This window comes from Staurois parvus, unplaced genomic scaffold (genome assembly GCF_062004578.1).
Source record: "Staurois parvus isolate SC_StPar_1 unplaced genomic scaffold, SC_StPar_1.0 ptg000361l, whole genome shotgun sequence".
NCBI lineage: Eukaryota > Metazoa > Chordata > Amphibia > Anura > Ranidae > Staurois > Staurois parvus.
In genome coordinates, this window is record NW_028318157.1 from 2297412 (window position 1) to 2313511 (window position 16100).

A 16100-nucleotide genomic window follows, 5' to 3' on the forward strand; every position below is an offset into this window, starting at 1 on the left:
ATTTGTGTAAAAGATCCATCAATTGGCAAATCATGTATAGCATCAGTGATTGGGAATCTAAATCAGGAGTTATCAGTGCCAGGATCTGCATAGCCATGACATTCTGGCCCAGGGGACCCTGGCCCAGGTGAAGTCTTCATAGCCTGTCATAGTCAGCTTGCAGTGAGATTATCATTCACTACACTGGGAGTTTAATACTGAAATGGTGTGGCAGGAAGACCCAGCACTCAGTAGTAATTTATCATCATGAATCAGTGCCAATACCTAAGCATTCTGGCAAATACAAAATTACTAGTCTGGGCAAGCATTCAGGTTACTATAAGAGCCACCTGTGACATCCTATGTATGCTCTGTTTGACAAATTTAAAAAAGTACTTTGTATGCCTGGTGTAGAAATAGGAAGAATTAGCCTGTTAGGGACCAGCCGGTGGTAGCCTCTAGCGTTCCACAGACCAGAATTCCCCAGGGCGCGGAATCTAAGTTCCGACCTGCTTGTTCACCAGAGCCCCTGATGGTGGGGATGGACTTGGAGCAAGCCGAGACCAGGCTGCGACCACTGGGTGCAACCAGATGTGGTAGAGGCACCTGTCGGTGGCACGCTGCTGGTGAGAGTCTGATGTGAGGAGGTAGAGTAAGCGAGGTCAGACAGGCCGGGTCGGTAACAGCGGAGAAGGTCGGTACAAAACTGCAGGCAGAAGAATAAACGGGTCCGGGTTTGGCAACAGGAGAGCAAAAGTTCATGAGCAGGCAGGAGAATGGTCAGGCAAGCCAGGGGTCAGAGCAGGAGAAGTCAGCAGATCAGGATCAGGCAGGGTCAGCAGCAAAGTAAACTCACAGGAAAGACCATATGGCACTTGAGCATTGCAAGAGCTGGGTTTAAATAGCCCGCTCGACTCCTGACAGGCGCGCCTGGGTCCTAGTGCCCGCCTGTCTGTACGTTTTGTCAGGACTCTACGCATGTGCGGATTCGATCGCCGCAGCAATTTTCTCATTCCCTGACATAGACCAACTGCCGCACACCCTGTCCGGCCTGAGTGGTTCCCAGGCCCTCCATGATTGGGCTTCGGGGGCAGGGTAAAGTATGTTGGGGGCATGGCATGGCTGAATTGAGCTGAGGCTGATTTTGCCTGCTAACAGCTTGAGCTGGAAAAGGGGTGTGGCAGTTGTATTATCTCTTCCTATTTCTACAGCATCTGGTCTGGTGCTAAAGCCCAACATTTGCTAAAATTATTATTTTTGGTTCTGGATATAGTGGGAGAGGGTTGGAACCTAGGTCAGGTTTTACTACGGTCTGTGTCTTCTTAAGGTACATTTTCTCTTATGTCCTATTGTGTCTTACAATCATCACCTAGACAGAGGATGGAAGATTTCCCATTGGGGTCACAGGCAACAGTGAAAACCTGAAAAGGTAATAACTGCAATAACTTGTTTAATGCAGTCTGTTTTTCCATTGAAGAAATTGTTCCTCACTCCCTGTTCTGTCTTGACATCTGTCAGAAAACTTGGAGGTGAGGGGAACTCTCTTCAATGGGACACAGACAGTAATAACAACTAAGCACATGCTCTAACCTTTCTCTACTCTATTCAAACCTGGAATGGCTGGACTATGAATGCAGTAGCCTCTGTCAGATGTCTCTAATGACACCTGTTTTGAACATGTATTAATAGACTCTTTCAAGTTTTTATTGCTGTCCGGGTCTCTACTGGGGTGATTTGCTCTCTATTTGTACTGGTGACCTTTAGCACTGAGAAATATATTACTGAAATAATGAATGATTTCTGCCTGGAGCTCAGCTTTAACATTGTGCAGGTACTGTAGGCAAGATGTAGATGACTTTAGATAACTCAAGCTTATTAATTGTAAATGTTTTTAGAACATTTTTAAATTATAGAACAAACATCAGAAAATATAAGCTCTAGATGGACTCTTTTTTTTTTTTTTTTTTCCTTTTTCCCCAGAGGATGCTAAATTTCACAGTTCGTGGTCTACTTTGTGGTGAACATGTCCTTCTGCCTTTCTTAGCTGAGGAAGTTTTTCACAAAGCATCTAAAATGTGTGCTGTGATGAGCCAGTAATTTCCTAATGGATTAAGTACTTTCTGCCCAGCACTGTTCATTAATTCATTTCTTTAAATTGCTGAATATAAACCATGCAGATCCTCAGGATATAAAGTGAACTCAAGCCATGAATTGTATTTTATGCTTGCTGACAGCCAACTTGTTAGGCAGTCTCTTCACGATGGCGGGGTTTAATAGCCAGTTGACTTGCCATATGATCTTGATGACCAAGGACACCTCTGGCTTAGATACATTTGTTGTCCCATTAATGTTTATATTTTATCATACTTTTACTTAACATTGTTTTTCTTTGACTATATGTAAAGCAAAGTCATTATTTCAGAAATAGTAATTGAATGTGATATTAACGGTGTTTTTTTTTTTTACACTTTTTGGATCCATGAGCTTTTTGTCAGACATGGACCAGCATTTTAACAATGCTGTAAAACAATGCCTTAAAGTGATACTGAAATTACCTAAAAGAGTATCTAAACTAACCATGTGCTAATGTGTAGGCACCTTGCAGTTCCTTTCGGAACCTTGGCTACTAGAACAAGGCTGTACATGGCACCTTTACTGATCAAGAGCACATAAACTAGCCTAATCCACCTCCTTTTGCTAAGCCAACACTCAGTTATTTCAAGGTTAAATGACAGAACCTGGACAGGGGTATTGGCTTAGCACCAGGAAGGGTGGTTCAGTTAAAATTAAGGGCCCTTGTAAAGCCTGAGCTTAGTATTCAAGGACACCCCAGAAGGACAAGGTGCCTGTCCTTCAGTAGTGTGGGTAAGTTGGGTGCTTTTTAGGCCCTGACAGGTTTAGGCTAGCTCTGATCATAATTTATCATAAGTTAAAAAAAAAAGGAAATTACAAAATCACTTAAAGTAGATTTAAACCTAATTAAAAATCCACTAAAAATCTCATATACTCTTTAATATGTTAATGTAATTTTAAAAGTAATTTTCTAAATTTTTAAACTTGCAGCTGTAATTAAAATCATACTTGGTGATCTTGCCATGCAGAATCTTGTTCAGACGTTTCTTGTTATAGGGTGACAACATTTGTTCTTGTCTTCCAATGCTCCCCCATTGTCATCCTGTTGCATAGACTACTGATGGTCAGCCAGCACTGCAGTGCATGCATGTACTATAGACAGGAAATAGCTGTAAATAGGTTGTAGGAGACCACCAGTATTGTGATGGATGAAAATATTTTGAACAATTTGTGGTAATTATTTGTGATGCTTGAATTTCTTCAGCAAACCAAAGTTAATTCATTTATGGTTTACATCTACTTTATACATTTTTTATATTATTAACGTCATTTTCTAGTATGTATTTATCTTTCCAAAGCAATTTTATTCAAATTATTAGAAGTGATAGACTTCCTTTAGTAATTTTTGTTTTTTAAAAATGTTTTCTGCTCTTCTTTCAGCTGACGGCTGCATCGACTGGTCAGTGGATCTCAACACCTACATGTCACTGGTGGGAGAACCCATCCGAGTAAAATGTGCCCTCTTTTACAGTTATATCAGGACTAACTACACGATGGCTCAAAGTGCAGGACTCAGGCTTATGTGGTATAAAACCAAAGGAGACTTGGAAGAACCTATTTTATTTTCAGTGGCTAGAATGAGCAAAGATGATGACTCGTTGTGGATCCATTCAGCTGAAGTACAAGACAGTGGATTCTACACTTGTGTCTTAAGGTGAGAGTTAAGGCTTTGTAGTGTGAGTTACTCGCTACTGATCTAATATAGAGATTGCAACAGTGAGCTTTGATAACATCATACCCATCCCTCATATTCATATAATCTGCAAGATTCTTGAACTGCTGCAGAGACACTGAGGCACATTTTGGCAGCTTCCAGAGCAGCTATTCCTAAGCTTCCTGAAAGGGAAGAAGATCGGGGGCTAACCTGTAATGTTGCCTTTTGGGTACTGGGCACCACATTAGGTGCTAGGCTTGTGGTGCAGTTTATTAAGTTAGCTGAAGAATGGGTCCAAAGACGTGGTACACACATTGGTTAAACGTTGTCCCTGAAGACTAGAGAGTGTGCCCACCAGGAGGGCGAAGATTGCTGGATATTTCCCCCCCCCCCCCAATATCCTTCATGACTGACTGGGAGAATGCAGCATACACCTATACTGTTATTCAGGGCTTTGCCCTATCTGGGAGACTGGAGGTGCTGCAAACTGGTCCACATGCTGTTTCTAAAGTGCAGCGTTGGGTGTAACTCCTGTCCTGTCACAGCTGGTGGTGGGAAAGGTCTTGATAATTTTTTTAATTAGGTGCCATTTTTGGAGTTGTGGGTCTTTTGGCCTGGACATCCCACTGCACCTGTACTGTCTCCTTTCCAGGCAGGCATGCGAGAGCCATTTTGGCACCCACACACGCAAGGCTAGTATTCGCTTTTCATGCTCTCACCTTCCTCACCACAACAGTGATCCTCTGGATGTTCCTGGGTTCCCTGCTGTCTATAATAACTGGTGCATGGTTGTGAGTAGAGATGAACCAAACTCAACAGGGTTTAGATTTGGGTATGTTCACAAACCTAAATAAAGTTTGGGTGCTTAAACCAAACTCTACTGAAGTCAAATGTTAAAAAAACACTAATGGCATTTTATAGGCTAATAGAGAAGGGATTGTCAAACAAATGGCATAGGAAGCTAAACACTTCCCAGGGAGACATGTCCCAATGCAGAAAAAAAAGTTTAAAACTCTGTTTCTCTGGGAGCAGTGATTTAATAATGTTTTAAAGGGTGATATAATTGTAAAATCCCTTTAAATAAACTGCCTGAGGGTTTCCCTTAGCCTCTGTAGGATGTATAAAACTTGCTAGAGCAAAACTGAGAATTACAGAAAAGATATTTTAATTGCTGGTAAATGACAGGTGACAGCTGATTCCTGCTGTTTGTAAACATGCATTAAAGGATTCTTTTTATGTAGACTGGACCCTTATCCTAGATTAGAATAGATAGTAATGGGGGGATCCCACACACTCTCACACACATGAAACACCATCCAAATTCCATGCCAGATTGAGCATGAGGCCTGGCTAGCCAAGAAAAGGGGGTGTTTTCCACACTTTAGAACCATAACAGGCCATATGCCCTCGATATTGGCAAAAGTACCTTGTTATCATGTTAATATGGACAAGGGCATCTTCCTCACAACCCTGGCCCAGGTGTTGTGGAAGTCTGCAGGGAATGGGGCTTTTTTGAACTTTGTAATTCCATTTAACTATTTCAAGACTGGACTGTTTATCCCCTTTCTGCCCAGGTCATTTTTCAGATTTCAGCACTGTCACACTTTGATAATTACTCATGCAACACTGTAACCAAATACATTTTATATAATTTGTATACAGATCTTTCATAGTTTTCTTCTGGTGGTATTTAATCACTGCTTTTTCTGTATTTTTACTATATAAAGGAAAAAATCCCAAACATTTTGAAAAAAAAATCTTTTCGTTTCTTTGGTGAAAAATATAAAAAATTTGTATATTTATTTTGTTTGACAAATATAACATCTACAAACTATAGTGTATATAATTAATATATAAAATATATATATAATTTGAAAATTGATCAGTCCTGATTTTCTGACCTATTTCAACGCTTAAAGTCCTGAAATGCCAGGGCAGTACAGATACCTCCAAAATGGCCCCTTTTTGGAAAGCAGACAGTCCAAGGAAGTTAGTAAGAGGCATGGGAATTTTTTTTTAAGTTGTATTTTTTGGCCATAAATCTTTGGAAAATGTTAAAAGTAAATTTCTTAACACAAAATTGTCATTTATCAAACTGTTTAACTGTGTTAACTGAGGATACCACATGTGTCATACTTTTTCATAGCTTAGATGCATAGAGGTGCATCATAAGTTGTTAGGAAATCTTTCATCCTTCCATGTGCACCTTGCTGCAAAGGCCAGTTATATGTTAGAGTGGTTGTCACTTTTTTGTATAGTTGGACAAATCCAAGGAGCACCTTCTGGCTTTCTAGAAGCATAATTTAATCATCTTCCTTTTTTCCTGTCACATTTTTGAAGTGGAGCACCAGGAAATACCCACAAAATGACCACATTTGTAAAGAAAACACCCCAAGGTATTTCCAAAGAGGCATTGTAAGTCTAGTGAAAATTTATTTTTTCCACATGCTTTTGGGCAATATGGAATGAAATAAAAAATTTTCAATTCGTAAGATATTTCTAACACACAGCATAAACATTCTTAGAATTAAACCCAAACCACATTCTGCTGAGACTTTTTCACAGCCTTGGCACATAGAGGCACAAAATCCATGGAGAACATTCAAGTGTTCTAGGAGCATAAATCATGTAAATTTCCTGACTACCGATAACATTTCTGGAGGCCCTGGAGCACTGAAGGACAGGGGAACACCAACAAAATGACCACCTTTTGGAAAACAAACACCTCAAGGTATTTTCTAAGAGGCATAATGAGTCTTTTGAACATGTCATTTTTTTGCCACACATTTTTAGAAAATGTGGAAAGAAAATTAAAATATATTTTTATACATAAAGTTGTCAATTAATAAGATATTTCTAACACAGCCTAACCATAGAGAGGGACCCAAAATCCAAGGAGCACCTTAAAGTGGTATTAAACCCAAAGCCAATACAATGCCTTCTTGCTGGCTGGTAAATTATCTCCAAATGTGGATTGTGCTACAAAGAACACCACAAATGTGTGAATGAGCGTGAAAAAAAAATTGCCATCAGAGCAGTGCAGTATCACTATGGCAAAAATCTACTGCTCTGGTGAATGATCCGAGACACTGTACACTGCAATGGCATATTGTGTCTCTGATTACTAACCAGAGCAGTACAATGCCAGCACTGTACTACACACTCTCCTTTCACAGGTGATCACTGTGAGAAGAAAGTCTTCAAAGGTTGCAGCACTGCAGGCTTTATTTACATGTGTGATCACTGTGATTGGTCACAGTGATCACATGGTACAGGGCCAATACAATTGCCCATACACCCTGATCTGTGATCTGCTGTGTCTGAGGGACACAGTGATCACAGACCATGCCACTTTGTGACTTTGGATTGCACAGAGAGTAGTAAGAATGGGAGGACATATCGGTATGTCCTCCAGAATCAACCTGTGTCCTGTCTAGCTGTGTGTATGTGTGTGTGTGTGTGTATATATATATACGCACACACACACACACACACTGGTTTGCCAAAAGTATTTGGATGAATGCTTTACATGCACATCACATGAACTTTAATGGCATCCCAGTCTTAGTTCTCAGGGTTCAATATTGAGTTAGCCCACCCTTTTCAGCTATAACAGCTTCAACTCTTCTGGGAAGGCTGTCCACAAGGTTTAGGAGTGTGTCAATGGGAATGTTTGAGCATTCATTCAGAAGTGCATTTGCAAGGTCAGGCACTGATGTCGGACAAAAAGGCCTGGCTCGCAGTCTCCACTCTAATTAATCCCAAAGGTGCTCTATCGGGTTGAGGTCAGGACTCTGTAGGCCAGTCAAGTTCTTCCAGCCCAAACTTGCTTATCCATGTCTTTATGGACCTTGCTTTTGCACTAGTGCGCAGTCATGTTGGAACAGGAAAGGGCCATCCCCAAACTGCAACCACAAAGTTGGGAGCATGAAAAGCACACCATAATTCCCCCTCCACCAAACTTTACACTTGGCACAATGCAGTCAGGCAAGTGCCGTTCTCCTGGCAACCACCAAACACAGACACGTCCATCGGATTTCCAGACAGAGAAACATGATTTGCCATTCCAGAGAACACACTAGAGTTCATTGGCAATGTGCTTTACACTACTGCATCTGACACTTTGCATTGCACTTGGTGATGTAAGGCTTAAATGCAGCTGCTCGGCCATGGAAACCCATTCCATGAAGCTCTCTACACACTGTTGTGCTAATCTGCAGGGCACATGAAGTTTGGAGGTCTTTAGCTGTTGACTCTGCAGACAGTTGGCGACTTCTGCCCACTGTGCGCTTCAGCATGTGCTGACCCCGCTCTGTCTTTTTATGTGACCTACTATTTCTTGGCTGAGTTGCTGTTGATCCCAGTTGTTTCCACTTTGTTATAATACCACTAACAGCTGACTGTCAAAAGTGGCAACCTATGAGAGCAACCCATTCTTTCACAAATGTTTGTAGAAGCAGTCTGCATGCCTAGGCACTTGATTTTTTACACCTTTCCCATGGAAGTGATTGGAACACCTGAATCCAATGATTTTGGAGGGTGTCCAATACTTTTAGCAAAATAATGTGTGTATGTATATGTGTATATATATATATATATATATATATATATATATATTGTTACAGTAGGCAGGTGAAATCACCTGGTTGCATCCTGGATGGACGATACATTTGTCCGAGGTTCAGGCTTTATGGGGATTTGTCCCACTAGAGGGAAGTGCTGAGTCCTTCAGCACTGAGGTAATGAGCCCAGCTGAAGGTAGTGGGCTCATTAAGACCTGTATAAAACTTCCCAGAGTGCTTAGGGAGTTGCTTCAACCTGGAACCAGATCTGTGTCTGAACTGACTTGTAAGGACTTGGGGCTGTCATTACAAATAATGGAGGAAATACAAAATACTAGATGTAGTAGATTTTTTGTGGGGTGTATTCAATTTTGCATTTACTAATTTGAGTAAAACCAAAGAGTTTATAATCTAAGTTATATCATTAATCTTACTTTCATGTAATGAGCTAAGAAAATGTTCTATAAAACTCAGTTTTGTCAAAATTGTGGAAATTGTTGTTGTGTTCATTGTGATATTGATTCAAATCTTATTTTTCAAAAGGGGTGTGCTCATTTATGCTGAGCACTGTATAATGGGCATTGAGTCCATTGCCAATTACGTTAATCAGACCTTATCTTCTTTAATATGGGTCAAACATTTACATCATATAGAGTGAAGGAGTTGGGTAACCTTAACTCCCAGATATTTAGGATGAGAACACACTCACTGAAAGGGGAATTCCTCCAATTTTTGTACCAGGGATAGGGGGAGAGAAACACTGAGTATCTCAGGTTTACCATAGTTATTTTAAAATTAGACAAATCCCCATACTGACAAAGTGCACTTAACAAGTCTGAAAGAGCCAATGCTAGGTTGGAAGATTCAATTGGTGCCAGCTCTTTGCGCTAAATAAAAAATAATCCAGACAAGAATAAGTACCATGCATAAGTAAGTAGAATGTATAGTCCCTAACTGTTGGATGGACAAAATATAGCAAGTGTAGTTCTTTTTTAATTTTTTAAGATAGGAATAAACTATATGTGAGGTCCCCTCTTCAAAACATCAATCAAAGGTCATACAGTATGCAAAGTTAAGATCTCCACCTAGGATCAAAAGGCCCTTGCTATGTTCCAGCACCACAAAAAGCAAGTGTTTAAGAAATTTTAAGTGGTCCACATTTGGAAAATAAACATTCACTAGTGTCACTGGAGTATTACGAATGGAACCTTTAACCAGAATGTACCTGCTATTTTCATCGACTAAATGTGAGGACAATTTCCAAGGAACCGAACCATCAATGAGAATATTAACCCCTTTAGCCTTGGAGAAAGATGATAGGCAACTGGAAAATCTACTCATCAATTTGAGCACTTTATCTTTTTTTAAAATTTAGTTTCATGTAAAAAAAAAACAAAACAAAAACTATACTGCTCCCCATTTTTCCAAGGTCTAAAAGTAATATTGATATTTTTTCAGTAAAATTGAGACCTTTCACATTAAAGGAGATAAATGTGATCTAGGACCTTTAGGCAGATCTCATGGGGGCAGAATCTTCAGCGCACATCAAGGAAGGAAAAAATTAAAAACAACATTTCCAGGGATAGGAGGCTATTCCTCCTGTCCAATATTAAATAGGAAAATGTAAAAAAGAGTTCTTTATTCACACCTGGGATAGCAGGAATATCCTACAGTATGTGGGTTTAAAAACAGAAGTGAAGATGGAGGATCCTCTTCCAAGGGCAAAGAAAGTAGTGAAGATACAATATATGAGCAGGAGCAGAGCATGTATGCAAAGAGTAGTGCACAAAGGGCTGATATAACCAGAATCAAGAATACATTTTGCCGCTCATAATACACCTGATAAAAGAAAAAAAAAACATACTATATACTGATGCAAAAAATATAGGAGCATTCACCTCATACCCATTTTTTAGACCCAGCACTGATAAAGGAAGGAGAAACTCGAAGAAGTCAATCAAAGCAGTTTATTCCTAGAAAAAAGTATGGAGAACATACGTATTTGATACAACAGCTCATATGACATGATTTTTTGGTAAACAGCCTTTCAATCACAGAGATAAGGTGAGCAGTTGTTAATCACCTTCATTTGAATTTGATGCTGCTCACAAGCACGAAAAAGATATTTTATGGAAATTGTGCTTACACAAGAGAATTTGCTCCTATTTATTTACACGTGATGTTTAATGCACAATTTCTTGGGAATGATGAAATTTATCTAGGTATTTATTAGATAGCACCACACTATTTTTATCAATTTCCATGTTTTGTTTTTCCCATTTTAGGCACTACTTACTGTATCTATATATATATATATATATATATATATATATATATTCCCTTCTGTATTAGCTGTCCAACACTGCATGTCTGTGCATTGTGTCAAATTGACTTTTAATCTCAACCAAGGGTGTATGTGTCAGGGTGACAATACACTGGGATTCTGTCACCATGACACATGCATCTTTCATTGAGATTAAAAGTTGCTTTAGAAAATACTGCATGCAATGTTTTTATTTTCAAAAAGAGAATGGGAAAGGGCAAATGTTTTGCTTGGGGTGTGTCTATACTCCTCAGATTTACCAGGAAGATATCCTCAGGGAGACACTGAACTTGTCTTTGGTATTATGATGCCATTCTAAGACATGAAGGAGTAGGACTTCTTGATTATAAACTTTAAAGTTAGGGAAGGCCCTATTATCATCATGCTTAGACTTGGTCAGGACATCTAATGCAATGAAAACATGTTTGTGCCACCAAATTAAATATATGGATTTAAAAAATAAATTTAGTTGATTGGCAGTATACTCCACGACCTTAGAGTGTCATAATGTTAGTTGAGCAAAGAGTGATTATTTTGCGTGCAAATTTTAAATTCTGGACTAATTCCCATGTTTGTAAGAACTATTGCCACATGAAAGAGAGTGTGTTTTGATTGTGTTGGTTGGCTGATATAGGTAGAGAGATGTTTATTACCTCTAACTTGGTGATGCCTACTAAAAGCCTATCTAAAGATGTGTGGTGATGGTCCTGTCAGGGGGAGCTAAAGAGTCATTGATAATAGTGTGGTATTTAACTGGAAAGCTCCTAATTCTGCTCGGCTGGCTCCTGACTCTTAGCCCTTGCTCTGATGTGTGCCATCACACTGGTAATATTCAGGCCCCATTGAGAAGGAAATCAATTGTCCTGATGTCTGACACACCCTGTAATTGGCAACCTGCATCAGCTTAAGGTTATGTGTGTCTGTGATATTCTCACTGTTGGCACAGTAATTAACCACTTCAGCAGTATACCCCTCATGCACCAGAGATCTTTTTACATTTATGCAATGGGAAAAAAATGTAAATTGAAAACTTTGTTTTTCTCCAAAATTTTCTCCATATTGGTTAAAAAAAGTGTTCATCTGGATAAAAAAATATACATTTTTTACATTTACAAAAACATTAAAATACAATTCTGGTATCAAGATTTGCGAGTTTGGGGGGGTGGTGTTAAGGTGTTTGTGATGTTACACTTGAATTGTGGTTTGCTTGTCTCTAATTATTTTGTCCCTACCTCACTCTGTAGCTATGGAATGCTCTGTGTAGTTAGTCCCAAGCTTCTTTTCATTCTTTAGCCTCCATTCATCACATGTATTGTATTCTGCTGGAACTAAACAAACTATGATTTTTCGACCTACCTGAAGTTCATCTTTTATGATCTGCACAAGTTTTTGGATTCCAGATTCCTATGATCTGCAAGAGGTCATTTGGATCGAGTCACTGTCTGCCAAGCTACTGAGACTGTAGGTTAAGTTATCAAACCACAACTGGATCAGTTATAGAGATCACATATTCAGTGCTCATATTGCAGAGGTAAAGGTTTACCATATGCAAAAATGAAGAAAAACAAAAAAAATTAACTATTAATGGTTAAAAAAAAAATTAAAACAAAACATAAAAAACGGGAGAAGGGGACAGAGTTAATGATGGCTAACTAAGGGATATTAAGAGGTTAAGTGGTTTAAGTCATAAAACTGCTTTAACTGACATCATATGCAGCTCAAAGGTCACCCCTTTGATCTTCATATGAATGACCTACATATGAACGAAACAAAGTTAATACAAATTAAAAATAACATTTCTTGGTATTGCTGAAATATGCTTGCTAACATGGTTCTAATACTTTATTTTGATGGCAGCTGCTACTGCTGACTCAGCAAGTCCTGGCTGTCATTTTTACAGCCATAAATAGCCACTAAAAGTGGTGCTGAGACCGCAACCAGAGACACAGAATACGTGTGTGCTATGTATGCCCTGTGTCTTCAATTAGGTTTTATTTTGGGAGGTGTACATAACCAAACCATGCCTAACTTCAGCAATGTTTTAAGGTGTCTTATGTGTTAAATGTATGCTGTGAATAGGTTTGGCCATTATTTAAATGTACCTTGTTTAGGTCAAGATAATATTCGGCACTATGTAGCTATATTCACTTTTCAACATTTTGATGTCCTTTCTGAAATCCTAGTTTGGAAATTTGCTGTCACCTCACCCTAGACGTGCTACTGCTTACAGCAAATGTTCTTCAGTTGCTGTTTTATTACCTAGTCACACTCTTTCATCCACTGCACAGTGCCTCTGTGAAACAGGTCTCCCTGTTGATTTAACCCTGACACCCTTAATGTAATCCTGTATTCAAAAGCAGGTGTGGACTCCCTATCAAATTTCTGAGGCTAGAAGAATGGTATACACTGTGTGCACAATTATCAGGCAAACTGTATTTTTGAAGATTAATTTCATTATTAAACAACTACAGTGCTCTTGGTCAATCTATAATGTTAATAAACCTCAAACCTGAATATTTAATAAAGTAAAAGTGATGTTTTGGCTTTCGTAGGAGATTATCTATGTGTGCACAATTATTGGGCAACTATTGGTGTGCAGAATTATTATGCAATTAAATGAACATTTTCCCAACTCACTTGTGAGAATAATAACTCAAAATTAAAAAAAAAAATCAGTGACCCTTCTTTTCAATAACAGTCGTAAGCGTTCCATTCATGGAGTCTGTCAGTTTCTTGATCTGTTGACAATCAACTTTTTGTGCAGCCACAGCCTCCCAGACACTGTTCAGAGAAGTGTGCTGTTTTCCTTTACCGTAAATCTCCCGTTTAAGAAGGGCCCACAAGTTATCAATAGGGTTTAGGTCAGGTGAGGAATTCTTTCATTATTCTCTCATTTTTAAGGCCTTAACTGGCTAGCCACGCAGTGGAGTACTTCAATGCATGTGATGGAGCATTGTCTTATATAAATATCATGGTCTTCTTGAAAAATGCAGACTTTTTCCTGTACCGCTACTTCAAGAAAGTGTCTTCTAAAAACTGGCAGTAGGTTTGGGAGTTGATTTTGAATCCATCTTCAGCTTGAAAAGGTCCAAATAGCTCATCTTTAATAATACCAGCCCATACCAGTACCCCACTTCCACCTTTCTGGTGTCTGAGTTGAAGTGGAGCTCTGTGCCCATTACTGATAAAGCCAGGGGCCCATCCATCTGGTCCGTCAAAAGTCATTCTCATCTCACCAGACCATACATTTTTTAAAAAATATGTCTGCAGATATTTCTTGGTCTAGTCTTGACGTTTCAACTTATGTATCTTGTTCAGTGGTGGTCAGGTTTCAGCCTCCCTTACCTTGGCCATGTATCTGAGCACTGAACACCTTCTGGGCACCCCAGGAAGGTTGCAGTTCTGGAATATGACAGCACTGAAGGATAATGGGTTCCTGTTAGCTTCACGTTTGATTCTTCTGAAATTTTTAGCAGTTAATTTGTGTCTTTTTTTTTTTTTCCCAACACGTTTGTTCCCTTTTTTCTTGACCTTGTTGACTATTTGCAACAAAACATTTGATGGTTCTGTGATCATGCCTAAATATCCTCTGAAACACTTTTTACAGTTTTTGACTTTTCAGAGTCAGTTAAATCTCTTTTTTGGCCCATTTTACCTAATAAGCACACCTTGATATAGGGTGTTGATCTCCTTAAGCCACACCCTCCCTGATTACACAAATACACATCACCTGATATGCTTAAATCCAATAAGCATTCACATTTCTACAGCTTGGAGCTGGACAATATGCATAAAAATGATGATTTGGTCAAAATACTCACTTGGCTAATAATTGTGCACACAGTGCATGCTTAGGCACTGTCACCTGTGTGAAAGCATTCTACTGCTTCTATTCATAAATTATATGATAAAGGTAAACTTTATTGACTGTTTTCGGCCATTGATTTGTGCTAATGAATACCCGTTAGACAGCCAAAGTTCAGATTTTAAAGAGGAGCTCCAATCTCCTGTATATAAATTAAAAATCAGCAGCTACAAAAACTGTAGATGCTGACTTTTCATAAACAGCCACTTACCTGCCCCATGATACAGCAATGTTCAAACCCCAGCTGTTTTCGCCTCCTGTTATCTGTCCCCAGCGCCGCCATCTTAACTGTACAGTTTCACAGCCGGATGCCCACTGCTCATTTGCAAGCCATGCTTTGCACTGTGAACGGTCCCATAGTGTTCTGGGATTCTGTGACATGTCCCGGAAGACTGCAAGGAAGAGTGTTGAGGAGAATTTCCGCTTCCGTTCCATTTAACTAATAGAAGCAATTGACAAGGCCTTAATGTGGAACTTTCCCTTTTGGGTGGAGCTCCACTTTAAGTATAGGTCCATTTTAAGTGATTTCACGAATGTATTTCTCAATACTACATCATGGTCTGTATGCTGTATTCTTGTTTGTATTGGTTTCTTGTCTGTCTACCCAGAACATAGATAACAGCAATGTACAAGGTTAATATTAATGACATTCAACCAAGAAGGTCATCAATGGACACCTACATATTTCTAGACTACATATCTCAGTACAGGTTTTCTTTAACACATATGGATTGTCATCATCTGTGACAAAGTTTAGATCTGCATTCATACCCTTTACATAACATCCCCAAATGGCATGCAGCTGTTGTGGTAAATTGAGCAGATATAGGCGAGTAACTCCCTGTAAGTAGTGCTTTAGCACATAATCAGAAGTTGATTGTGCTTCTCGCTCGGGTGTTATTATATGTGGAAAATGCATGTGTTTCGTAATAGACTTTATCAGACCACTAATGCTTGGGCTAACCCTCAACTCAAGCATATGAAAACATAAAAATTAAAGAGCTCTTGTGCTTTATAATACAAATCTGACCATTTTCATCATACAGAAATGAAAGACTATGACAGCGTTTTATAAATAATAATCCTCCTTTTCTAATGTAAGCCTTTACCCTTGTAGCCACAACATAAGCTCAGATTTAACATAACTGTTCTACCGAGATGTGAGCGAGTCAGTCACAGATCAATCTCTGGGAAAGATTTCTTAATTCACAGTAAATCTGTATGGATTTATAGCTCAGTGCATCATAAAATTGAGTTGGGAATGTTTTTCAGTTAAAGAGAACTATATATGTTCTGTGTGTGCTTCTCAGACAGGAACATGTACTGAAAGGGGTGAGAGTTTTCTGCTTAGGAAGGGAAATAAGTATGCCTAACTCTCCAATGTGTAGCATCTTCCTAGATATCTAGGGGGAGCTAGAGTTGATTCTTTAGATAGGGGCTGAGTAACAGCCCAGGCGTAACAGTCAAAGCGGGGTCAAATTGTGGTCAGAGCTGAGAGGCTCTGCAGATCAGCTCTCTGAGACTTTCCCCTGCACTAGCACTTTGGCGAGAGTTCTAAAAGCAGTGGGCAGAGGTTAGGAGTGG

At 39.2% G+C, this 16100-nt stretch overlaps 1 protein-coding gene across 1 annotated transcript in view; it reads left to right on the top strand.

Annotated features, from left to right (window-relative positions):
* Positions 1–16100, top strand: part of IL1RAPL2 (interleukin 1 receptor accessory protein like 2) — a 1007763-nt gene that overhangs the window by 466564 nt on the left and 525099 nt on the right. The window contains exon 3 of the mRNA XM_089684924.1: positions 3493–3766. Within this exon, the coding sequence (XP_089541050.1) occupies positions 3493–3766 (274 nt within the window). The remainder of the gene's footprint in view (positions 1–3492; positions 3767–16100) is intronic.